The following is a 27,033-nucleotide window of genomic DNA, read 5'->3' as shown; positions in this document are numbered from 1 at the left end:
CGCTAAAAAAAAAAACAAGTGGTAACAATATTTCTAATCGAACAGATTTACTATTGTTAGTCTAGATCTAATCCAAATTATCTAACGGATTCGAAATAATTGATACAAATACACTTTGCATAAGTTTAGTTTATAAAATATATATATTTGTTTATATTTTTATTGTTTTATTGATTCAAACAGTTGACAATGTTCTTTTTCATTCAATGTATTTGTATTATTATTGTTGTTATTATTATTACTACTATTACACTTTATCTTCCTCCTTCTCCTCAATCCCTTGACTTGCGTGGGTGGTTCCTTCCATTATTTCTTATCAGCGGCCGGTCAGTTCTTTTATTTAGCTTTTTCTTCATGCTATCTCCATTTGAAGGATGACTTTTGTCAGCAAGTCATGTCTTACACTATCACCTAAACAGCTCAGCAAGACATGTCTTACACTATGACCTAAACAGTTCAGCAAGACATGTCTTACACTATGACCTAAACAGTTCAGCAAGTCATGTCTTACACTATGACCTAAACAACTCAACAAGTCATGTCTTACACTATCACCTAAACAGCTCAGTAAGACATGTCTTACACTATCACCTAAACAGCTCAGCAAGACATGTCTTACACTATCACCTAAACAGCTCAGCAAGACATGTCTTACACTATCACCTAAACAGCTCAGCAAGACATGTCTTACACTATCACCTAAACAGCTCAGCAAGACATGTCTTACACTATCACCTAAACAGCTCAGCAAGACATGTCTTACACTATGACCTAAACCGCTCAGCAAGACATGTCTTACACTATCACCTAAACAGTTCAGCAAGACATGTCTTACACTATCACCTAAACAGTTCAGCAAGACATGTCTTACACTATCACCTAAACAACTCAACAAGTCATGTTTTACACTATGACCTACACAGCTCAGCAAGTCATGTTTTACACTATGACCTAACCAGCTCAACAAGTCATGTTTTACACTTTGACCTAACCAGCTCAGTAAGTCATGTCTTACACTATGACCTAACCAACCCAGCTTATGTCTCTGCACAGTATTGAAGTGTCCCTCATTAGAAAGATTATAAACTATATTTTAAACAAAAAAAAGCTTCTTCCTCGGTCTCTTTACTATTAAAGCCAAAAAGTGAATAAAGAGGGAGATGGGTGGGAGGAGCCTATTTCTTCTGAACGTCGAGAAAGAAACTCAAGTAACTGACTGACAAAGTCATTAAATCCGCCCATGTTAACTACATGGATCTAGTTTATATGTAGGTCAATGGATTGGACTAAAATATAGACAGCAAACTAAAAACGTCAAACAACAAATAATTCGACGAAACAAAAAATCTAATTTTGTTAAGAAGCAAAGTTTAGATAATGAAACAATAAATAAGAGATCATAACAGCAAAAGACTAAGCCAAATGTTTATGAAGTCAGTTTGTTGTTGAGTCTTACATGGGAGATGAGGTTCATATAGAGAGTCAGAAGGATGTATAAACACAACATTTTTCTACTTTTATGTGGTAAATTATTCTTTGTGAGCAAATGTATCATTGTTAGATTAGTTCCTTTTAAAAATGTGTCTTCTAGAACTATGTTTAAATTATTTTTTTCAAATAGAAGTCTTCTAGAACAGTGTTTCTCAAACTGTGTTCCGCTGAACTCTTAGTGCTCCTCGAGGCATGAATAGGCGGCGTTCCACGAACTACTGGAATAATTAGCTAGTAGGCCACCATGTGAATTAACCTCTCTAAAAAGTAAGCAGTGTTCGCTAAATACTCAGAATGTGGGAAGTGTTCGCTAAATACTCAGAATGTGGGAAGTGTTCCGTCATGGAAAACATTTGGGAAACTCTGTTCAAGAATATTCTCCACACTAAAGCATCATTGAATGAATTACCTTCCTAATGACTAGGGTTAGAGTTTTACTTTTATAAAACGTAGGCACCATATAAAGTGTAATGTAACTCGAAGATCTACGATGTATAAACATTGTAAATAAAAGGTCTTATAAATGTTCGATCATCTTAATTGATGAAACTTTCTCTAAATGCCCACAGGCTTAGCTTCCTGTACTGTTGCTTTAGCTATAGGGAGAGTGTTTGTCAAGACTAAGGTCAGTTTATGTGGTCCAACGAGACTGGACATCGGATGGACGGATAGGTCACTAGCGTCTTGTGGAGTGAACTGTATAAAAAGGTTAGTTTCGTAAAGACATTCATCAGTGGAAGTTTTTCATAAATGAAGTGGGGAACCAGTCACGGAACCATTGATAAGCTATAAAACTTGCTTATCAATAGAAATAGAATAAAATTTATAAAAAGCTATTTCGTTCTTAGCACAATGTAATTCTTATTTAATTGATAACATCGATCTTTCGGTATCGCGTCTCTGACATTGTTTATGTAGTTTATTTCGGTTTCATATTTGGTGTTTTTATTATTATTATTATTATTTTCTTACCTGCTTCTTTTGATTCCAATATAAAACTTGTATATTTCTACAAATCGGTTTTTATTCTGTTCTTGTATCTCCTCAAAGAATGTAAAGCGAATCTCAAGAAAACCTAGAGTAGATTACTGTGGTTTCACTTCAATATGAACATTCTCAGTGGACTCTCCCAATCACATATACTGAGGAGGGAGGGAGGGGGAAATTAAATGAAATAATAATGAGGAAACTTTGTACTAGAATGTTCTATTATTACAAAGCATATATCAACAATTCTTTCTGTCTGTCTTTCCGTCTGTCTGGTTAAATGTTTGTACACGTTATTTCTCACACAAGCTGAAATTTTTGCACAATTATTTCTAGTACCTGACAAAACAAGACTCAATAAAAAAACAACAATTAATTATTGATTATTAATTATTTTGTTTATATATCAAATAAGTGAACGAAATAGTACTTGACTGACGCGTAGGACGTAATCATCTTCTTTTTTGAAGTAACGTCTGTATTATATAAGAAGAAGAAGTGGTGGTATAAGCTGAAATAATCCCCTATATAGGTCGTCGTTTGAGTCTTAGTGAACACAGACCTGAAAAATACGACGAAGCTATAGAAACAATAGATAACTATACCGTCTTTCATATTTATAAGATCTCCACTAGCAGAGTGGTTAACGTGTTGGCTTGAGAAGTCTGGGATGGCTTGAGCCATGAGTTGGAATCTAGGTCGTTTCCCCACTTTTTTATTTTTGTAAATGCTTTCTTTTTTTTTTTGCTAGTCTAAATCTATTACAATTTTAATTACACAAGTCGACCGGCGGCGTAGCATACGCCGCTATTTTGCAGGGCCGCCAATGCAACCTATGCGACCGCAGTGGGCCCAACACTTTCATAGGACCTGCGCTAATTCTAGGTGTATAAATTATTAAATTAAACCATTTTATAACTTATAACAGATTTCCCGCGGCCTCCTGTCGATTTACCTAGAGCTCCTGGAAATATGAAATTGCAAAATATAAGAAAAAGTCCTGGAAATCTTACTATCCGTATCCCTACCCAAACTTGGCCACGCGAAATCCGTTTCGCATAGGGCTCTACAATGGATAAGTCCGGCCCTGCTATTTAGTGACAGGTGAATACAGAGTAGATTACTTGTTCTCTTTCCATGACTTCTTGGTCACAATGAGACATAAAAGAAGAATGGTCATTGATTACAGTCAAACAATAAATCGCTTCACCTTACTGGATGCATACCCAATGCCCCGAGTCGATGAACTGGTAGAACGGATATCCAACTATTCCGTTTTTAGTACTCTAGACCTCAAAAGTGCCTACCATCAAATACCAATCAAGACTGAGGAAAGACCGTTTACTGCATTTGAGGCATGTGGCAAACTCTACCAGTTCTGTCGCATCCCTTTCGGTGTTACCAACGGAGTTGCATGCTTCCAGAGAACAATAAATCAAATTATTGAGAATGAAAAGTTGCAGGACACCTTTGCATACGTGGACAATGTAACGGTATGTGGTCATGATCAAGAGTCGCACGATGAGAATATGCAAAGATTTCTAGATGCTTCTAGAAAGTATGGGATCACATTTAATGAAGACAAAAGTACGATAGCCACTGACAAAGTTTGCCTATTGGGATACGAAATTTCTAAAGGCCTTCTCAAGCCAGACCCTGAAAGATTCCAGGCTTTAAGAAACCTTCCTCCCCCTCATGATATGCGCTCACAAAAACGGATCGTGGGCATGTTGGCGTACTACTCACAGTGGATCCCAAATTTTTCTAACAAAATAAATGTTTTGGCAAATAACACGTCGTTCCCTCTTTCAGAAACAGTAAAGACAGCCCTTAACGAATTAAAGCAGGAGTTGGAGAAAGCTGCCATCTTTACCATCGACTATACTTGACCTCTGACGGTTGAAACAGACGCTTCGGATGTTGCAATAGCTGCCTCAACCAGGATGGCCGCCCCGTGGCGTTCTTTTCAAGAACACTCTCTAAAAGTGAAAGGCGGCACTCAGCTATAGAAAAAGAAGCCTACGCCATTGTAGAATCTTTAAGGAAATGGCACCACTACTTAGTAGGAAATCGCTTTACCCTTGTCACGGATCAACGCTCTGTAGCCTTCATGTATGACAAACAGAGCAAAAGGAAAATAAAGAATGAGAAAATTCAAAGGTGGAGACTGGAACTGAGCTGTTTCCACTACGATGTCTTGTATAGACCAGGCAAACACAATGTAGCGGCTGATACGTTTTCTAGAAACGGGTGTGTGTCAGCTATGAGTCGAAATGAATTGAAACTGCTCCATGACTCCCTGTGTCATCCGGGAGTAACAAGACTATGGCATTTAGTGCGAGCGAAAAACTTACCTTTCTCTTGTGAAGATATTAGGCTGGTTGTCAACCAGTGCAGAATCTGTGCCGAAGTAAAACCCAGATATTTCAGTAATTCTAATGGAACTCTAATTAAGGCGATGCAACCTTTCCAGAGACTAAGTATGGACTTCAAAGGACCGCTCCCTTCTACATCTCGGAACACATACCTGCTAACTATAGTTGACGAATTTTCAAGATTCCCGTTTGCATTCGCCTGTTCTGATATGTCGGCTTCAACAGTAATCAGATGTCTAGATAATTTATTTGGACTATTCGGAATGCCTGACTATGTACACTCTGATAGAGGTACCTCATTCATGTCAAGAGAGGTGCAGGAATTTTTACACGAGAGAGGGGTGGCCACAAGCAGGACGACCCCTTATAATCCCAGAGGGAACTCTCAAGTAGAAAGGCTAAACGGGTCATTATGGAAAGCTATAACTCTGGCCTTAAAAACTCAAGGACTCCCGGTTTCCAAATGGGAGCAGGCGTTAAACCAAGCCCTGCACTCTCTTCGTTCTCTGCTCTGTACCGCTACAAACGAGACACCTCACGAGAGAATATTCAAGTTCTATCGCAGGTCCACCTTCGGCAAATCACTCCCGACATGGTTAGCTCAACCAGGAAAAGTATTGTTAAAAAAGGGAGTCCGTGCATCAAAATATGACGATGGTACAATAGCTGTGGACTTAATCACATGCAACCCACAGTATGCCATTGTAAGACTTCCTGATGGAAGAGAAGAAACAGTGTCATTGCGACATTTGGCCCACGTTCCAAGAGAGGGAGAATCAACATATGGAACATGAAGACTTTGGGCCGGAGACAAACCCTATCACACAGATGCAGGTGCCTACTGACCATGTGGCTATAGAACCAATGGCTGCTCCTAACACATATGTACAACAAAGGGAAAATGGACATCAAGAAGAAGTAAATGCAGGGGCTGAGTCTCCTGTTAGAGAGCCGCCGATGTCACCAACTCCAAGCGACGGCAGTATTGGTCCTGGTAGATATAACCTAAGACCAAGAACAAGCAGACCTAATTATAAGGTCTAACATTTATTTAATTATTTTTCCATATCACAAGTTCTAACTCAGTAATTGTAGGCTTAATATGACACACTTTGAACTGATCATTTTATAGTGTATAGCTTTTCTAGTTAGACTTTTTGTATTGTATTACTTATTACATTATTAATCAAGACAGCTGGTCTTGATGTTTGTATGCATAAGGGACTGATAATTTTATAGTGTATAACGTGTTTGTTTATAGTTATACAATGCTTTTCAATAGAGTAAATCTGTAGGTATTCTGTAGGGATACTAAGGCCTCTTATATCGCTGTCCTTCACTATTGTTTACATGTTTATGTTCCTATAACTTTTAGGCGGGGTGATTGTAGTGTAACTGAGTTGATTTTCTGCGTGCGTCCAGCGTGTCTGAAGGTCATGGCCATTGTTGTGTTTCATGTCCAGTGTGTGTGTGTGTATAGACTGCATCAGTGGTATGCTAGACGTGCTGGTTTCATTCACTGTTTACTGTAGTCTAATTTTGTCGAATAAAGCCATATTATTGGTATTCTAGTCGTTATCATTTCATTACACAATGGTTAAGTCCGGCCTTGTTATTTTGTGACAGGTAAATACTTCACATTTTTCAGTTCAATTTGAAACGTTGCACAATTAATCATTGTAAAAAAAAATAATCAATCGGTTAATCAATTTGACGTAATTAATTAATTTCGCTTTCTAATAGAAAATGTAATTAGCCAAGGGGAGATAAACCTTCTTCCGGATACCTTCTATAGCTCTATGGCGAAAATCAATAAAAATGATGCAACTATGCTCTCTGCGCACCACTGTCAATATGCACCAGATGTGTAACACACACGACAGAGCAGAAACTCATTTTGTCATTTGACTGCCAAAGTGACTACAGATAGAGACACATTTCCTCTAGGTAGAGACGTAAGATAAAACAGTGAAAATGTATCTGTTCTGAGTCTGTTCTGAGTCTGTTCTGAGTCTGCTCTAAGTCTGTTCTAAGTCTGCTCTACGTCTGTTCTGAGTCTGTTCTGAGTCTGTTCTGAGTCTGCTCTAAGTCTGTTCTGAGTCTGTTCTGAGTCTGTTCTGAGTCTGCTCTAAGTCTGTTCTGAGTCTGCTCTAAGTCTGCTCTGAGTCTGTTCTGAGTCTGTTCTGAGTCTGTTCTGAGTCTGTTCTGAGTCTGCTCTAAGTCTGTTCTAAGTCTGTTCTGAGTCTGTTCTGAGTCTGTTCTGAGTCTGTTCTGAGTCTGCTCTAAGTCTGTTCTGAGTCTGTTCTGAGTCTGTTCTGAGTCTGTAGCGAGTCTGTTCTGAGTCTGTTCTGAGTCTGCTCTAAGTCTGTACTGAGTCTGTTCTGAGTCTGTTCTAAGTCTGTTCTGAGTCTGTTCTGAGTCTGTTCTGAGTCTGTTCTGAGTCTGCTTTGAGTCTTTTCTGAGTCTGTTCTGAGTCTGTTCTGAGTCTGCTCTAAGTCTGTTCTGAGTCTGTTCTGAGTCTGCTCTAAGTCTGTTCTGAGTCTGTTCTGAGTCTGTTCTGAGTCTGGAAGAAAAATATCGTTGCCATTAAGAGTACGTCAGTGGTGCGGTACAAGTCCTTCAGTGGAGGCGGAAGATTTCATTAGAGTAGCAGTATGTGGCACCCGTTACGTAGACAGTGGCGCCAGTGGAGGCGGAAGATTTCATTAGAAAAGCAGTATGTGGCACCCGTTACTTAGACAGTGGCGCCAGTGGAGGCGGAAGATTTCATTAGAATAGCAGTATGTGGCACCCGTTACTTAGATAGTGGCGCCAGTGGAGGCGGAAGATTTCATTAGAATAGCAGTATGTGGCACCCGTTACTTAGATAGTGGCGCCAGTGGAGGCGGAAGATTTCATTAGAATAGCAGTATGTGGCACCCGTTACTTAGACAGTGGCGCCAGTGGAGGCGGAAGATTTCATTAGAATAGCAGTATGTGGCACCCGTTACTTAGACAGTGGCGCCAGTGGAGGCGGAAGATTTCATTAGAATAGCAGTATGTGGCACCCGTTACTTAGACAGTGGCGCCAGTGGAGGCGGAAGATTTCATTAGAATAGCAGTATGTGGCACCCGTTACTTAGACAGTGGCGCCAGTGGAGGCGGAAGATTTCATTAGAATAGCAGTATGTGGCACCCGTTACTTAGATAGTGGCGCCAGTGGAGGCGGAAGATTTCATTAGAATAGCTGTATGTGGCACCCGTTACTTAGACAGTGGCGCCAGTGGAGGCGGAAGATTTCATTAGAATAGCAGTATGTGGCACCCGTTACTTAGATAGTGGCGCCAGTGGAGGCGGAAGATTTCATTAGATTAGCAGTATGTGGCACCCGTTACTTATATAGAGGCGCCAGTGGAGGCGGAAGATTTCATTAGAATAGCAGTATGTGGCACCCGTTACTTAGATAGTGGCGCCAGTGGAGGCGGAAGATTTCATTAGAATAGCTGTATGTGGCACCCGTTACTTAGACAGTGGCGCCAGTGGAGGCGGAAGATTTCATTAGAATAGCAGTATGTGGCACCCGTTACTTAGATAGTGGCGCCAGTGGAGGCGGAAGATTTCATTAGAATAGCAGTATGTGGCACCCGTTACTTAGATAGTGGCGCCAGTGGAGGCGGAAGATTTCATTAGAATAGCAGTATGTGGCACCCGTTACTTAGATAGTGGCGCCAGTGGAGGCGGAAGATTTCATTAGAATAGCAGTATGTGGCACCCGTTACTTAGACAGTGGCGCCAGTGGAGGCGGAAGATTTCATTAGAATAGCAGTATGTGGCACCCGTTACTTAGACAGTGGCGCCAGTGGTAGTGGAAAAGGGATACTTGTTGAGATACTCTTCAATACAAGTAGAAATAGATAAAGGACAAGGCCGATTTACAAAACACACACAGGCTTTAATCAACCATATTAGATAACGAACAGCAACACACATTTCCTGCTCCCCTAAGGCGCGGCTAATGGAACTATCTCTCACCTCACATTATATCCCATATCACTAATACGGCCACGTAAATGTGGAGGGTATCAGTTCAACTGGCAGAGAACTATGGAGGGAGGGGGGGGGGGAGGAGAGCCCAAGACCTAACGAATGTTGTCAGCTCGTCACCATTCACAAGTGTAAGTACACATCTACATTAACCTTGACATTGTTTTAGATACGTCACTTGACAACATTTACGAAAGTGATAATAATCAAACACTGTACTGCCTCCCTAGTGCTATATAGCATCATTTTACTTTTCCATAACATCTATCAATCGTTCTCTGACCAAATTTCGTTGAGAATATCTTACATTTAAAGTGAGTCTAATACCGTTTTCTTTCTATGTATGCTCCTGCTAACCAGTTGTTGTTTTCTTTGCTACTTGTACCAAGAAAGTGTTCACCACATAACAGGTATAGCATTATTTGCATCCTTTAGGTATCAAGGTTATTGCTACAGTTTTATGTTCCATAATGTCACCAACTTGTGTACTCCTGGTGGTCAGTTGATGCCTTTGAAGTCAGGGCCGGATGAAAGGGAAGGTGACCTTTTCGTACTTCTAAGTGATGACGCATATTATGGGTTTGGGTGAGTTGTTGTTCTTTGATTTAGAGAGACAAGACATATAGTAAGTAATTTAGTAAGTGAGAGAGAGAGAGAGAGATGAGAGAGATGAGAGAGAGAGAGAGATGAGAGAGAGAGAGAGAGAGAGAGATGAGAGAGAGAGATGAGAGAAAATTCACATTTCATTGAGTAATAGGGATGACTGAACGTACAATCCAAAAAAACGGCCAGCTCCTCTACCACCGAAGCAAAAGCCACCTTAACCTGCGCTATCTGTGGACGGGAGTGTCTCTCCAAAATAGGGCTCCACAGCCACATGAGGAAGTGTGCTCTGAGATGAACCATAGTCATTCTACGACTGAAGGAGGCCAATGATGAATGTATGTATCTCTTACAGAAACGGATAGAGTGAATGGGGTGAAAGATATTGTATAGAAGTCAGTTAAAGTGTTGATAAGTATGAAATAAAGATTTTAAATGACATTTTTTAAAAAGCTGTAAAAATGAAAAGAACTTTTCTTATTATTACAAAAAAAATTGAAGAAAGTAAGAAAAGCAAATAACATCAACCAATATTTTAACTGATATTTACATATTAAAATATTTTGTATTACATAACTCCAGCATTATGGCACTACCACTCTATGAGTAAAGCTTTGTTTAGATTGTATCCCCTTCACTCTAGCATTAATGTTTCTACCTTATGAAAAAGAAAGTGTGCTATTTCCTTAAGTAGACAATTAAATTGTATTTCTACATTTTTTTTCATCCCACTAGTCTTGAAAGCTACATGTCTGCGACTGTAAACCTGGCATTCTACCAAATAGACGTCAACTATACTCAAGCCATTGGAGCGTGTCAGTGTCTGAACTCTAGTCTCTATGCCGCTAAGTCACTTGATAAGTTCAATCTCTACGCTCAACTGGTCCATGGAGTGGCGCACGACACGTGGATCGGAATGAACGACCTTGAAACAGAAGGTCGATTTGTTTGGTCGGACGATGGTCAACCATTTGATACGCAGTGGATGACCACTTTTTTCCAATTTGACCAGCCGGACAATTATTTAAACGAAGATTGCGTTGAAATGCATTGGGACAATCAAAAACTGAATGATGACAGTTGCAACAAGACTTTTTATTTTATCTGTGAAAAACAATAACAGACCTGGTGGAAATATTATTGGATGAAATAGTTCCACCAGAGTAAACCGATAACATTTGTTAGGGCATTTCCATTGAGCTATATCCCGAGTAAGAATACAGAAATACGTTGAAATACTTAGAAGAAATACATTAAAATTAATTAAAAATACATCATACAAATACATGAAATATATCATTTGTATGAAATGCATCATAAAAATATATTACATAAATTACCACTAGGAAATAAATCATAGCTCTACTTTATGTATTTCATTGAAATAAGATTTTTTTTTGGTGTGTGTATTTTCTTCTTCCTTATGATAAATAGAATTTCTTATCGGAGTACACCTTAAAATGTAAAATGTATGTATGTATGTATTTATGTATGTATGTGTGTATGTATGTATGTATTTATGTATGTATGTGTGTATGTATGTGTGTAGGTATGGATGTATGTATATGTATGTAGGTATGTGTGTAGGTATGGATGTATGTATATGTATGTAGGTATGGATGTATGTATATGTATGTAGGTATGGATGTATGTATGTATTTATGTATGTATGTGTGTATGTATGTATGTTTGTAGGTATGGATGTATGTATATGTATGTAGGTATGGATGTATGTAGGTATGTATATATGTATGCACATATGTCTCCGGTATCGAGCTACAATAGATGACAAAAAGTTTCAGAGAATCATTCTTTCTCCTCAGATAAAATAAACAAAAAATATCTATGCGACAGTGTCCCTCACTAGACCGAGCTGATTCAAGGGAATGGTCTCCATTAACTGCAGAGGCTTCAGCAATCGTAGAATGCTTCTCAGCCTCAATGTGACGCCTTGGTAGAAAGGGCAGTAAGAGAAGACGCTAAGTCCAATAGGAAAGCAACATACAAACCCCGAAGGGGTGCCTAAGAACAGAATTCTTTGCACTTGGAGGTTGCAAAAGGAGACCCAACAAACATGTCCCCATCCACACACCAGGGGCCACATTATGGCAGAAACCTGCATGGTAAATGTGGCTCGGAGATGGAATATCGAAGGAGTTTCTGTCAGGGGGGGAGGGTTACTTGCACTGAGTTCCCGGGTTCCCCCACCTGAACAGTGTAAACCAGAACAAAAGTACTAGCAAATAAAACTGTGACTAGCTAAAGATCGAATACATTAGTTAACAACAAGAGTGTAAGTTTAACAATTTAATGAACAAATGAGGTGTTATGATATAATTGATGAAGTCTCAATAGTATTCACAAAAAGCAAGTACACATAATCAAATTTTTAAAAATAGATATAGCACACCTTAAGCTTAGTGCCATAATTCAATCACGAAGCCAAGCCCACAACCCAATGTCATTGATGCACGGACCATTCCAGAACAAACCACTGGGACTGTTAATCAGGCATGACTACGACAGAGTCCCAAGCCTGCGTCCCTGAACAAGAAAAGTATGCATTCCTTGTGACCCCCATTCACAATATTATATTAATAACGATTTTAGATCTACAACATGAAGAAGACAGTAAATTAAACTAACTTAACCAACTGGGGAAGAAACCCACAACAGAGAGCTCCATCTCAAGGCAAAACAAACAGAGCAATGACACCAATATAGCGCGTCCTTAGAAACTAATGCACAAACCATTATGGTGCACTAAAGAGAAACATCAAGCAAAGGAGCAACTCCAGATGAGCACGACAGTTTCACCGTCCTCGCTTCTAACCCGAACGTTTGGAGATACTTGTGATGTAACTAAATGAAATCTGCTTGGATTCCTCTAAGACACAACAGTTGGTCTGGCATTCCGATGAAGGGAGAACTGACATGGGCCTTGAGTTTCAAGAGTCTTCGACTCAAATCTTTGAACAATTACAAAGAAAGATCTTCAAGGAGACCCACAGATAAATATTTCCCACAAACTAGGAATTTTAACCTAGTTTTTCAAGGCGAATTTTTTTAGCATTTCAAAGCATGAATTCTTTGTAGTGAGAGTAATCACAGCAGCTGACATGTTCATCTTGTTATACTAATTGGTGACAGTTTCAAGGGAGATAACTTTAATCACAAGTCCAGCAGCTGACATGTTCATCTTGTTATACTAATTGGTGACAGTTTCAAGGGAGATAAGTTTAATCACAAGTCCAGCAGCTAACATGTTCATCTTGTTATACTAATTGGTGACAGTTTCAAGGGAGATAAGTTTAATCACAAGTCCAGCAGCTGACAAGTTCATCTTGTTATACTAATTGGTGACAGTTTCAAGGGAGATAAGTTTAATCACAAGTCCAGCAGCTGACAAGTTTATCTTGTTATACTAATTGGTGAAAGTTTCAAGGGAGATAACTTTAATCACAAGTCCAGCAGCTGACATTGCTCATCTTATTATACTGATTGGTGAAAGTTTCAAGGGAGATAAATGGCGCTACAAAAACTGGAAGTTTTATTCAGATAGAATATAGAACAATACATTTTAATGAGTTTACACGTTAAGAGGAGTTAAAATAATTAAGACATACTAACCTTGGTGACTATAAAATGTCTATGAAAAGGTAAAATATTAAAATAAACAGTAATAATGACGAAATAATTGATAACCTGAGATAAAATTTATTAATGTTTATTAATTCATATTTTTTTTTTTTTTTTTTTTTTTAAAGGAAACCTCAGAATTTGCACTATTCAGTTTTAGCTTTATCATCATAGGAATCCTTGGGCTTTATGCCTCTTTTCTTTGCCTCTTTTTTGGGCTTTATATGCCTCTTTTATGGGCCATCTTGCCTCTTTTGTGGGCTTTTTTTTTTTTTTTTTTTTTTTTTTAAATATGTTTTTATTTGTAAGTTACCATAATTCACAAGTATTAAATATTAGATGAAATTCTATTTAAGACAAAAGATGGAGAGTAATGGTAAAAGACGGCCAAAAGATCTTGTATGGTGCCCCAACGGTTCAGTAGACTAAGGGATAGGTGAGGGGGAATACATGTTATAAGTGACGAAGGATAACAAGCAAAAAAAAAATATACTCTTTTAAAATCAAAGGTTATATAATGGGAAGAACCGCTCAATCCTTTTTTTATATCTCTCAATGCTGCAAATTTTAACTCTCTTTTTGTATATAAAAAATAACTAACTACCACTAAATGATGAACTAATTGGTTAATTTTTTGCTTCATTCATGCATTTTCATGAACTGTGAAAAATTCTGCTAAATTTTAACTTACTCCAAGTATTAGAATTGGGAGAACAAACGTGAACAAAATGTGTACCAGGCAAACATATAGACAGACGGAGTGAGTTAGTATAACTTTGTAATTACAATTACTGAAAAACATCATCTTCATTGTTTTTGTGCTGTTTTTCTGTCCGTCTGTCCATCATGTTTAGAACTCAAAACTAAAAGCTCTATTGAAAATATAATTTTATCAACACCTGTATTGTGCTCTAAAGAGGTCAAAATGATACATTTGGCCAACAAACATATGCATACAAAGGCTATTTGAACACTAATTTTTAAAAGAAGTTTTATAAATTCTAAATCGTTAGTAACCGTGAATTGGCGTTAACAGTGGAAGGACATTTGGAGAGTAAATAATGACAATATTTTCCTTCGTTAACAGATGTATCAATTTAAAATTGTGATATTTCTAATTTTAAAAGCAATAACAAATGAATCTATTTCTACTTTAAGTGGCAATAAATTTGATTACTCTGAGTGAGATATGATCAGATCGGAACGAATGGAATTGGATTTGATCGAATCGTATTGATTGAAATCTGATCGGTTCAAACGAATTTCATCTGATCGAATCGGATCAGATTGGAACTAATCGGATCGAATCAAACGGGTCGTCATAAAAAAAAATGGCCTGTCTGGGAATCAAACTCGTAACATTCGCGTTACTAGCGCGTCGCTCTATCAACTTCACTGCCAATTTTGGGAATTTTCAGACTTCCAGCTTTTGACCGACTTTTTCCTGTCATCCACCTTCATTCCATGAAATGAGCGTTAAGTTAATTGAAGATGAAAATCACACAAGCCTCGTTATGTAAGATATGTCAGAGAATGAAATCAAGACATTGAAGAGGTAGTGTGAGTTCTCTCGTACAGATTGCAAGCATATTCTAAAGCAATAACAAGTTCTGATATAAATTACATGCTACATTTTTTTTTCAAAATTTTCTTTATTTTTTTAAATTTTACTGAAACCTGTAACTTTTATTAGCCTGTTCGATGAAGCAAATTTTCTTGACAAGATGGTCGATCTACGAATATTTCAACAATGTATGCTTAACACTTCATACCTGGTCAAAGAGCTCCAGACAGCAGCAGAGAAATCGTGTTAAATACAGACCAAACATCCATGTAAAGGGTCCAAGGAATTGATCAGGACTTAGTTATAGGATCATTTAATCGAATCTCACGTTATAAATATTGGTTTCTGATAGATACATTAATCAGAAAGTACCAAATAATAAAATTTAATGTTGGACTTTTAAAAATTTTTATGACCTCTGACCTAACAAATAGTGTCTATTTATATAAGAATGCTGTGAAGATATTAACTGGTAACATAACCTTTACTACAGCTAATGCAAGTGTAAGAGGTTGATTTAAACAAATAGATCTAGAAACAATAATCAGCAGAGTTGGTTATCTTCAGCTCCAGTATCATCTTACTTAAGAAGTTACAAGCTGTAATAGGATCAATATCCCTTTAGGTTTGTCATTTATTGAGTTAAAGATATTCTTAATACAAAGAGGTCATCAAAAAACCAATCACTTATTCTGGTCATTCGGAACGAAACCTTTTCTTAGGTCCAAAGCCTTGACCGACTGGGTGTTCATATCGGTCCTGGCATCACCATACCAGCCGCGACCTAGTCGTGCCATATGATGGGTATCCATTTGTACTATATCCTTATGGTGTTCAAAGTTTGATAAAGCGCTTTACCACTCAGCCACCGTTTGATAACGCATTGAAAAATGAACGCCTTCATGCGTGGGCTTGTGTTCAACCATTTTCTATCATCAAAATAAATATCTACGGTTAAAAAAAAAACAACTACTTACAGTTGGTCTTTAATTACTTTTTTTTTAAATTTGTTATTACAATCATACACTGTTCACACAAATGCTAATTCTATGACTTTTATCGCTTAGCCTGTATAAGTCATAATAACAATATAGTTTGTCCATCTTGGTTCCAGTTCAGTCATTCAGGGCGCTGAGTGCTTTTCTCAGGGGTTTTGTGCCTGCACATTTGGCTTGTGAGACCTTTGTGAGCTCGGAATGTTTGGCTGCACACTGGACAGATTATTTCAGTGTTATTGACCTTTTTTTCTTTGCTGATTTTCTTCTGCCATCGATATTCTCTTATCCTCTGCGCCAGTTTTCACAGAGCGACGCCATGATGTTGTATCCTATGTTTCTGTCTCCCAGCTGGCAGGCTCTAGGCTCAGGACTTTCAGAGACGCCATGATGCTGTATCCTATGTTTCTGTCTCCCAGCTGGCAGGCTCTAGGCTCAGGACTTTCTGAGACGCCATGATGCTGTATCCTATGTTTCTGTCTCCCAACTGGCAGGCTCTAGGCTGAGGACTTTCTGAGACGCCATGATGCTGTATCCTATGTTTCTGTCTCCCAGCTGGCAGGCTCTAGGCTCAGGACTTTCTGAGACGTCATGATGCTGTATCCTATGTTTCTGTCTCCCAACTGGCAGGCTCTAGGCTCAGGACTTTCTGTCTCCCAACTGGCAGGCTCTAGGCTCAGGACTTTCTGAGACGCCATGATGCTGTATCCTATGTTTCTGTCTCCCAACTGGCAGGCTCTAGGCTCAGGACTTTCTGTCTCCCAACTGGCAGGCTCTAGGCTGAGGACTTTCTGAGACGCCATGATGCTGTATCCTATGTTTCTGTCTCCCAACTGGCAGGCTCTAGGCTCAGGACTTTCTGAGACGCCATGATGCTGTATCCTATGTTTCTGTCTCCCAGCTGGCAGGCTCTAGGCTCAGGACTTTCTGAGACGCCATGATGCTGTATCCTATGTTTCTGTCTCCCAACTGGCAGGCTCTAGGCTCAGGACTTTCAGAGACGCCATGATGCTGTATCCTATGTTTCTGTCTCCCAACTGGCAGGCTCTAGGCTGAGGACTTTCTGAGTCGCCATGATGCTGTATCCTATGTTTCTGTCTCCCAGCTGGCAGGCTCTAGGCTCAGGACTTTCTGAGACGTCATGATGCTGTATCCTATGTTTCTGTCTCCCAACTGGCAGGCTCTAGGCTGAGGACTTTCAGAGACGTCATGATGCTGTATCCTATGTTTCTGTCTCCCAACTGGCAGGCTCTAGGCTCAGGGCTTTCTGAGACGCCATGATGCTGTGTCCTATGTTTCTGTCTCCCAACTGGCAGGCTCTAGGCTGAGGACTTTCTGAGACGCCATGATGCTGTGTCCTATGTTTCTGTCTCCCAACTGGCAGGCTCTAGGCTCAGGACTTTCTGAGACGCCATGATGCTGTGTCCTATGTTTCTGTCTCCCAACTGGCAGGCTCTAGGCTGAGGACTTTCTGAGACGTCATGATGCTGTATCCTATGTTTCTGTCTCCCAACTGGCAGGCTCTAGGCTGAGGACTTTCTGAGACGCCATGATGCTGTGTCCTATGTTTCTGTCTCCCAACTGGCAGGCTCTAGGCTCAGGACTTTCTGAGACGCCATGATGCTGTGTCCTATGTTTCTGTCTCCCAACTGGCAGGCTCTAGGCTGGGGACTTTCAGAGACGTCATGATGCTGTATCCTATGTTTCTGTCTCCCAACTGGCAGGCTCTAGGCTCAGGACTTTCTGAGACGCCATGATGCTGTATCCTATGTTTCTGTCTCCCAACTGGCAGGCTCTAGGCTCAGGACTTTCAGAGACGCTTTGACGGTGTCTCTGAAGCTTTTTCTGTGCCCACCTTGTCAGAGCTTCCCTTCCCTTCATTGGCCATAAAGGTGTCGTGAAGATATTTGGGAGTCTTCCATTCTGCAGATGTTGCCTGCCCATCGCATCTGGACTGCATCAGGATCGTGTGGATGGAAAGACTTTAATATTATGTTGTTGTTTTTCTTGCCATTTAACATTCTGTATTTTGATGAGACAGATCATGTGAAAGTGGTTTAGTTTTTGTGTGTGTATTTTGATGAGACAGATCATGTGAAAGTGGTTTAGTTTTTGTCTGTGTATTTTGATGAGACAGATCATGTGAAAGTGGTTTAGTTTTTGTCTGTGTATTTTGATGAGACAGATCATGTGAAAGTGGTTTAGTTTTTGTCTGTGTATTTTGATGAGACAGATCATGTGAAAGTGGTTTAGTTTTTGTCTGTGTATTTTGTCTATTTATTGTCAAAGTTTCTGAGGCATAGAGCAATGTGGGGAGAGTGACAGCTCGATAGAACCCTAGCTTTGTGCTTGTAGTGATACCTCGTCTATTCCAGTATATCCTATGGTAGACTAAAAAAATAAACAATATCATTTAAACAAATAATACATATTAAATTAATTATTCGAAAATGTGTTAGTCAAGTATTTCATTCAATGTTGGGACTTACATCCCGTTTGGTTGCTACTACAGCTGAAGAGAACTTTAGAAATAGGCCTCTATCTAGCCTAGTGGAAATAGGGATTACTGAAATGTTCGGGGTTCGTCTTGATAAATATGAGAAGTATTTTAGTGTTGTTTCAATGCAGTTCTATTTGAGTCTACTGAATGAATGTACTGCATTAAGTGTACCACAATGACGACTGTGGCGTCTACGCTGAAACGAAATAAGCCAAAATTTGGACGACTGCGAATAACATGGCGCCTTACTTCCATCGACTGTATACCGAACTTTATAATTCAGTTGGTATGACGCTTGGAGCATTGCCAGGAACCAGTCTTATGGATGATATGATTGTGTTTTGAGAAACTCCTGCGCCTGTTGATTTCACTTGGTGGACCTGAGCTGATTCAATGGTCAATGTCTCAACTCTCAACATGAATCCTTGTCACATCCCGTTACCAATGGTATTCCAGAAAGGGTATGAAAAACTTATAATTAAGTAGAAAACATAGATTTAACTTGATAGACATCTACACTTTGTAGACTATTTGTCTCTGGTTTAATTATATAATAATTTTATAATATAGTAATAATTAATAATACTAAAATAATATGATAATTATAGAATAATGATAATATTAATAATAATAATAATATAATATGTAGTTATATACTACTGACGATACATTAATATTATATATTAAATCTTTATTACATAAGGTACTTGAAAACGCACATCAGGTCATAGCCTATACATTAAATTAAAACAAAAAAATATTTTACTGTTGCCAACTAATAAAAATTGTTAACATTGATCAGACGATACGATTATGTGTAATGCGAAATCAATCCATACTGAAATATTTATAGCACACTCCACATTGATTAAAGAATAGATTTCCAAATTTTAAAAAGCACATATAGGCCTTCCAGTGGCGTATTCGTGTCATATGTGATTCGTTTTTATGATAATGTGATGCTTTTATTTTTAAATTAACAAGTTTAAAAGATTCGTGAGAACTTTATCATGACCAGATACATTTACATATTTAGTTCATTTATTTTGTAAGTTCATATTCTTGCCTCTAATTAAAAATAACACGAGAAGATCGCCTATGCTATTAATCGATTCATTTCTAAAAAAAAAAGAAATTTGATCATTTAAATTATAGACTGGGCACTAATGTTACAGTGTAATAACATTATGTACAATTGTTAAATAGTGTATATCTGTGCCTTTAATAAATGGACATGTTAATTATCGTTTTGGTTTTATTTGGTAAATACATTTATTATAATTAAATTTAAAACATATCGTCTTTTTAAATTTTAAGAAAAAAAAATATTGGCATTTGATATTGGAATAAGTTGACAACATATGCGTCTTCTAAATGCTTTATGCTTTAGGATTGTCTGTTTTACAAGTTACAGACGTTCCGTCAAGAATAAAGATTATTAAGTACTAGCCCAGATCTGCTGCAGGACGACATGGGATGGCAACATGTTGTTTTTAAACTCGGGACCATCGAGGAGATTGTCTCTAGCAATTACCACATGACCGTGTGCAAATGATAGGTTTTATAATTTTTTCTTTGAAAACTAGTTTAGGTAAACATGCATATTAATAGAGACATATTAACTGCTAAGCTAATGTTTTTTTGCTTGCTTTTATAGTTTTATAAATGGAGTACCCGTTATTGTACCTTCTTTAAATACGTAAACATGCACATTTTCTCTGTTCTAGATTTGGTAGCATGCAATATGTATACAGAAGAAACATTTGTCAAGACCAATAGTAAATCTTGCGGACCTATTAGACTGGCTTCTGGTTGGACTGACGTGTCAGTCTTGTCTTGTGTGATGAATTGTTTCAATAGGTAATGTTTATAGTGAATGACGTGTGTGTATTATTATTGTACTATAATATGATTTTTGATACATTTTATTCTGTTGTTTGTGAAATTTCACTAGGTAGAAGTTGGTGGAGAAGAGAAACACACTTAGAGATTTTAAAAATGAACGAAATTCTAAGATCTTGGTGACTGTGTGTTCAAGACACAATAGAAAACATTCGTCCAGAAAAACATCACACGTGACATAAAACTCTTAATAAAGCTTACTGATCAAGGACTTACAGTTATACGGTACATTTAAAGGCTTGAACACATTAACCAATTAATGTAAAAATAATCTATTCAATAATCCTATTTAGTTCTAAACGTGTTCATACTAAGTCAGGTCAGTGTGTCGTAAGAGAATGCCTATTTTAAAATTCCAATAATATAAAGACTATCAACAATATAAAGACTATCTGTAAGTTGACCACAATAAATTTAAGTTATATTGTTTACCTTGTTTCTAAGTGTTTATGTAGTGTAACACTCTGTTTCATGTGGCGTGAATAATATTGTTTCTATATTATTTTACATTGTCAATGGTACACTCTCCCAAGTTTTTTTTTTTTTTTTTTTGCTTTGTAAATTAAATTGTCATTAGCCATTTTTATAATCCTGTTTCTTAAGTCCTTTCTGTCACTTTGTATTGTTATTATTCTTGTGTTTTGAAAAGTGAAATTGTTTTACAAAAATATATATTATAAAATCTGATATCTGTGTAATACCTGGCTTATGTCCCTGAACCCCAAAGTTTTATATTTTGTAAAAGTAATTTTCTCCTTCCCTTTTCAATGTTTCTTTTCAATGTCTCTATTGATCTTGTATCTTAGCAAACAGCTGTTTTGAAACGAAAGTTTTGTTGGAAATTAGAAGACGTATTTTAACCTTTGGACGTCAAAGTAGATATTTGGCACTTTGCCATATCCTCTGGAATACGAATGACTTGCCGGGGTGATTGTTTTTTATTTTTGAAATATTTTTTACTTCGAGCAAAGCCTACTGTAACTGACAGTCCGAACATTTTTGTGCAGGCTAAAATGTAATGTATAGGTCATTTGTTTCTGGGTGTCACGTGGCCAGCACAACGAATAACCTCCTTTACTTTTTCCCAACTAATGTCAGGACCACGATGAATTAGAGCTGGGTGGACTCAGAGGCGCCCAAGGATCCCGAAATTAAAAACCCCAGTCTTAGCTAGGATTCGAACTCGAGACCTCAGGGTCGGAAGCCAAGCGCTTTACCGCTAAGCCACCTTTACACCATCTGTTCTTTAGAATTTAAGGTTTGAAAAGGGGAGCTTTACTTACAACTTTAAAATGTGAAATGCTCTAAATTGTTCAAGGAATATAGATCTTACTATTCAATAAAAGCTAGTTACTGTGCTATTAGCTCATAGAAAACACACCGCTGTTATGCTAAAATGTTTATTAACTTTGATGTCAAGGTACGTAACTGGATGCCGTAGTTTCATGTTTAATGACCTGACAAACCTGTGTACACCGGGTGGCAGATTGTCTCCCTTCTCTTCAGAACCAACTCCACTAGAAGGTGATGTCTACCTACTAATGAGTGATGACGTCTATGATGGCTTTCAGTAAGTAGACCAATGATAGAAACGTGGAAAATACAAAAAGAAAGAAAAACAAAGCCTGCCTGTGAAGAATTAACACAGAATCATCGGCATATCGCAATGCTGAATCATTAAGTTCCCATTTTTGTATAAAACAAAATTAATTAATTAACAGTAATTGCAACAATTTATTTATTTATTTATTCATGTATTGTTATTGACTGTAAATAGATGTGCAAAATTTTATTTTGATTCAAAAATTGGAAGTGGGTGTACAAACCTCAATAAGGGGAATAACTGCAAATATGCAACCATATCTCGCAATAAGTAGCATTTATTTACCTTGTTCGATGCCAAACAAAATATTTAAATACCAATAATTAGCTGGTTATTTTTTTTATTCGATTCATACTTTGTTAGGTACAAAATTGATAGTGTAAACTAGTGTAAAGTTTCAACTTGGGAGAAATAGAGTACAAAAATTCTACCAGACAGACACAAGTGTATATTATATAATATGTAAAACGGAAAGGTTAATCCATAACCGAACTTATTACAAACAACTAGAGAAGTGCATGCTTATTTATTTTATTTTATTTCTATCGGAGATGTTCATACTTGCCAGAACTACAAATAACTGTCTGGTGTGTCCTGTGTACACATGACAGGAAGTAGTGTAAGCTTTGTTTGGTTTTAAAGGTTGAGGATAATTGGTGAGCACTTTTTAGCAATGCAGAAACAAATTAATTTTTTAAGGTACCTCCATTTGTTTCACAAAACAATTTCAATAAGAAGGAAACATTAGATGTTCAGTCTATTTCACTCTAATGGCGCAAACTTATAATTATTTAAAAACCAATTCGCAACACTTGCATAAAGTTGTGCATTTTAAAATTATAGGCTAGTGCAGTGTTTATCAACGTTTGACTTGTTTATATCTCTTATAGAGTATTGGTAACGCTGAATACCCTCTCGTACCCCCCCCCCAATGGATTTATTTTTGTTTATTTATGTAAGTTCTGTTATAAACAGGGCTTTTTTTGTGACGGTACACACCAGTACGGCGTACCGGCACCTTTTTGAAACAAAATTACTTTTCGTGTATTTTAACGTATGTTATTATTTTTTAGTAGTTAAAAGTTAGGCAATCAACTACTGAGTACCGGCACCTAATTACTGAGTACCGGCACCTAATTACTGAGTACCGGCGCATATATTATTTTTATTTTTAAAAAGCGCTGGTTATAAATAACATAGATTTGGCTGAATGAGTGGATGAAATAGTTTGTGTTTACATGACACAGTATCATCCATTCGTTTCCTGTTTTTTTTATTTTCATCTGATAAGCGATCTTTTTGACTTCATGTCTAAAACTGCTGAAAAAGTTTTTATCAACTGGACATAGGCCTACCCCACTTTGGGAAACACTGAACTATAAGTAATGACTTTGATTTTCCAAGTTTAAGATTGTTATTATTTCTCACTAAAGATACTAATGTCTGTCTCCAGTCTAGACTACAGCTACACGCCTGTCAACGTGGCCTACTATCCAATGAACGTGAACTTCACACAGGCTGCAGACGTCTGTCTTTGTCTTCAGGCGAACCTCTACGTTGTTGAGAACGAGGATAAATTTAAGACACTGGTTTCTCTGGTGGGCGAGACAATGCAAGACACGTGGATTGAAGGGAGGATGTCTACTTACTCTCGTACCAGTGGTGGCTATATCTTTGGGGATGAGTTGAAACTCAACTATTACTACTATGAAGAGCGAGACACGACAGAAATGTGCAAGATACTGAACTGGGAGAGTCAATCTTTAACTTATGTGAACTGTGAGGAAACGTTTCACTTTGTATGTGAAAAACCTGTTTAGTTAATTATACAAGTCATAGAAACATGTTTATTTATTGTTTGCCTATATAGAAACTTCTTTAATAAATAGTTTTAGTCATAGAGTATGTTTTATTTATATTAGCATTCATATAAAATGTTTAATTAATGTTTGAAGTCACAAAACTAGTGAAGCTTATTATTTGTATTTAAAATAAACAACCTGCTTAGTTAATTATTCCTACTAATAGAAACCTACACGATTCTGTCAAGTTCTCTAGTTTCAGTTGAATCTCATTGAATGAGCGTGGATATTATGTCACAATTCTATTCTCATCTGTTTTTGTCTTTGAAATGAGCACTATTTCAAGTTAGGCTAGCTAGAGTATTGTGACGTATTTCTGAATCTTCTGGCTAGATGTACTAGTAGGCACACAAATAAAAACACTGTAAAGAACTTGACGACTCAACTTTCAGTTTCATATAACTTTATTGACTATTAAATCTAACAATTCGTCAATGTAACATGTAGCGTAGAAGACAGTACAATATCTGTCAGTTTACAGTTAGCTATACTTCGTTGCAATTCATCTCTTCACTTCGTTGCAATTCATCTCTTCTCAACTTGCATCGAGCCGTTTTCCACAGAATAGACCAACGACACACTTCCCAGTGTCGCTCCAGGTCTCCCAAAGCTGAACCAAGTCGTATTCAAGTCTACCGAATCAGAGCCGTTCACGTCTTACATCGACTGTATCGACTGTAACTGCTCAAGTCCACTGTAGTTCGCTGTATAGACTTTAACGACAGTAGTCCACTCCAGTTAACTCTACCCTAGTTAACTTGCATCGAGTCGTACACATTTCTCTTCTACAGTCTCGCACAGTAGACAACAGTAACAAAGACTGTACCGACCATTCTACCTACGACTCCATACGACTACCTACGACTGACTTTCACATTAACTCTCTGGCTTATATAGAGTCCCTAATCGCTCCTCCAAAGTATCTTCTGGAACAACACGTGAGGAAACGTCATAACCTGTCTTTGTTTATACATGTAGATTCCAGAAAACATCGGCTGCAGTGTCATCTTGCTGGGTTCACAAGTTGTGACCTCTATCTGTCACTGGACATTGCTAGTACCTTCTGGAACAACACGTAAGGACACGTCACATCCTGTCTTTGTTTATACATGTAAATTCCAGAGAACACCCGCTACTGTGTTATCTCGCCGGGGTCACACGTTAACCTCTGCCAGTCAATGGTCATTTGTAACAATATTATTGCAAGTGATGAGCAGACAGATGAAAAACATTACAATGTTTGAAAATAAATACAGTCTTTAAAAATCTAGGATTAATTCTAAAACAACAAAACATTCTGTAGCTCCATAAACGTAATTTTGAAAAATCCCAAATAAAAAGTTAACTTTTTACACACAAAAAAAACCCATTAAAACAAAACATAAAAACAAAAAAACATCTATCATTGGATTACAAATAAAATGACTTCATGGTGTTGAAACCTATCTACAAATGGCTTGAATTTGACCAAACAGATGAAAAGCTCTGGAGAGATCTGAAGGAACAAGACTTGCTGGAGTTGGTCAAGTTCATTCATGGGCTGTACCGTCTCTGGCTTAAGAAATGGATGTTTGAAAAATGTTGCTTTGGGAGACATTGCATTACGATGCAACATAATGGAAATTTCTAAAATAGATTATAATAATTCGTTAAAATTTTCAAACATTTTCTTTTGTCTATAAATTTGACTTGCTTAAAACTTGGAAAGAATGTTGAACTATTTCAATTAATTACTTGATTTTAGAAATAAGTTGGAGGAATCATATTTAAAAAACATGAGCAATTAAGTACTCCTACTGCAATTAGAGAATGTAATGGGTTGCCTGAATCAGCGAGGAAAACCAACGACTTAGCAGGATTTGAGTCATGGATTAACCTGTATGACAAAACTTATACATGAAATGCATAGGACTTAATTATCTTCTGTTTATGTAAGATATCTTAAAATATTTTAATTGTGAATAAAAAAGACTTAGAATTAAATTTATTATAAAATTAATTTTTAATTTGTTTAAATTTTTACTAGAAAACCTAAAAAAAAAAAAAAAAAAAAAACAAGAATGAGTAAAAAAAATATATTAACCTATCGGTAATTAAAAACAAAGTTTATATTAAGCGTAAGTGTATCAATACGTTTGTGTCAATCATGTCATTCAATGAGACTAACTAGATAGCAGGAAGAGGACCGCTAAATAGCAGGGATAGGGAGAGACGTTGACACGGATTGTTAACTCGAGGAGGGTCAGGCGACGTTCTCGGAAGTAAATAGTGATAGTAGCGAGAAGTATTTGAGACATCGCCACAATTTCAGCCTCGCCACCATAAACGCCGGAAGTATTCATGAAGGCAGCGTATTGTTGAGCAGAGGTATGACTGTGCTTCCATGAGTAAGAACAACGGACAGGGCGTCGCCATAGTTTTCCCAATGTTCGCAAACAAAGCTTACAGCCATCTTGCAAAGTTCGAGAGCAACAGTTTCGTCGTGGACTACATTGAAATACCTGTAGACTCCGCGAAATATCTGTGAAGCGACACTATTTAAAAAAAAAAGTATAAAACAATGTTTGGCGCGATAAGGGACATAAACCCCTGAACCTCCTATTTAAAGTCGGATACACTACCCACTGAGATAATCGAGTGTTAACACTATTAAAGAAAATTACTCACAAAAAGTAAAGTGCCTAAAACTGAAGCATAATCTTATGTACTTTTCAAGTTCTATTTAGAAAGGCCGCTGATTCACTGGCGTGTCACTAATTCTCTCCCTTGCCGTGGAAGACAAAATACAAAACGATCACCAGTTCTGTGTAGGCTGTGAACAAATCAATGAAAAAAGACAGTGGGTATTGCCAGTAGTTCCAAAACACACAAAAAAGTTCAGACCTAGATGACCATGCCTTATATTAACTGTGAGAATTGGTCAGACTTCTAATTTTAGATCTAAAATACATGCCCATCTACATATAATCTTTTACTATAATTTATAAAAGTTTCTTTTAACAGAAGATATGATTATGATAAAATTGTAATTCAGATACCAAAGACTTCCTGTCTAGATCTACATGGTTACAAAAAGAGTAAATATGTAGGCCTGGACCAAACAGGAAGTGGTCAGTTCTCTTATGTTGTCTTTCCAAAACATACTAGGTCAAAATGGCGAATAAAAAAATCCTATACAGTAAATGTAACCGCTCTGGTTTCGATCATGAAATAAACTTGTCATGGATCCAAGTGAAAAGAGATAAAAGGTTAAAGTTTCGTATTCTTTCGTTCACGGCAAGTGGAAGGATTAGTGAGAGCTGAGTTAGTGAATTAGGGCCCTTAGAAATATAATACAGATTGGTTGTGTAAAATAGTCTCTGTGGAAATATTAATTTCTGTGACCTTCTGGAATGGTTTTCATCTCAAATTAATTGGCAAATATCCCATTTCCTCTTGTGAAATAATTCACAGCGCTCCTAGTTAGACCTAATGTCTACACTTCTAGTG

At 37.5% G+C, this 27,033-nt stretch overlaps 2 protein-coding genes across 2 annotated transcripts; both read left to right on the top strand.

Annotated features, from left to right (window-relative positions):
- The first annotated feature begins 1,346 nt into the window (after positions 1-1,346).
- Positions 1,347-10,820, top strand: LOC106069404 (C-type mannose receptor 2-like). The gene is made up of 4 exons (XM_013229059.2): positions 1,347-1,524; positions 2,061-2,199; positions 9,312-9,461; positions 10,215-10,820. The coding sequence occupies exons 1-4, from the start codon at positions 1,491-1,493 to the stop codon at positions 10,597-10,599; spliced, it is 708 nt and encodes a 235-aa protein (XP_013084513.2). The 5' UTR covers positions 1,347-1,490; the 3' UTR covers positions 10,600-10,820.
- An 8,525-nt stretch (positions 10,821-19,345) lies between these two features.
- LOC106069405 (uncharacterized) lies at positions 19,346-23,969 on the top strand. Its single transcript, XM_056041906.1, has 4 exons — positions 19,346-19,439; positions 19,905-20,037; positions 21,500-21,649; positions 23,136-23,969. Exons 1-4 carry the CDS (start codon positions 19,406-19,408, stop codon positions 23,500-23,502), a joined length of 684 nt encoding a protein of 227 aa, XP_055897881.1. The 5' UTR covers positions 19,346-19,405; the 3' UTR covers positions 23,503-23,969.
- Positions 23,970-27,033: the final 3,064 nt, after the last annotated feature.

Source organism: Biomphalaria glabrata, chromosome 9 (genome assembly GCF_947242115.1).
Source record: "Biomphalaria glabrata chromosome 9, xgBioGlab47.1, whole genome shotgun sequence".
Taxonomy (NCBI): Eukaryota; Metazoa; Mollusca; class Gastropoda; family Planorbidae; genus Biomphalaria; species Biomphalaria glabrata.
This window is presented reverse-complemented; position numbering and strand designations above follow the sequence as displayed.

Bases quoted from the DNA above. Each gene is read 5' to 3' on its own strand.
- LOC106069404 (XM_013229059.2), top strand. From the start codon at position 1,491: ATGTATAAACACAACATTTTTCTACTTTTATGTG. The intron at 1,525-2,060 runs GTAAATTATTCT...AAATGCCCACAG, and splicing joins CATTTTTCTACTTTTATGTG to GCTTAGCTTCCTGTACTGTT. The intron at 2,200-9,311 runs GTTAGTTTCGTA...TGCATCCTTTAG, and splicing joins GGAGTGAACTGTATAAAAAG to GTATCAAGGTTATTGCTACA.
- LOC106069405 (XM_056041906.1), top strand. From the start codon at position 19,406: ATGGACATGTTAATTATCGTTTTGGTTTTATTTG. The intron at 19,440-19,904 runs GTAAATACATTT...TCTCTGTTCTAG, and splicing joins TATCGTTTTGGTTTTATTTG to ATTTGGTAGCATGCAATATG. The intron at 20,038-21,499 runs GTAATGTTTATA...TTTGATGTCAAG, and splicing joins GTGATGAATTGTTTCAATAG to GTACGTAACTGGATGCCGTA.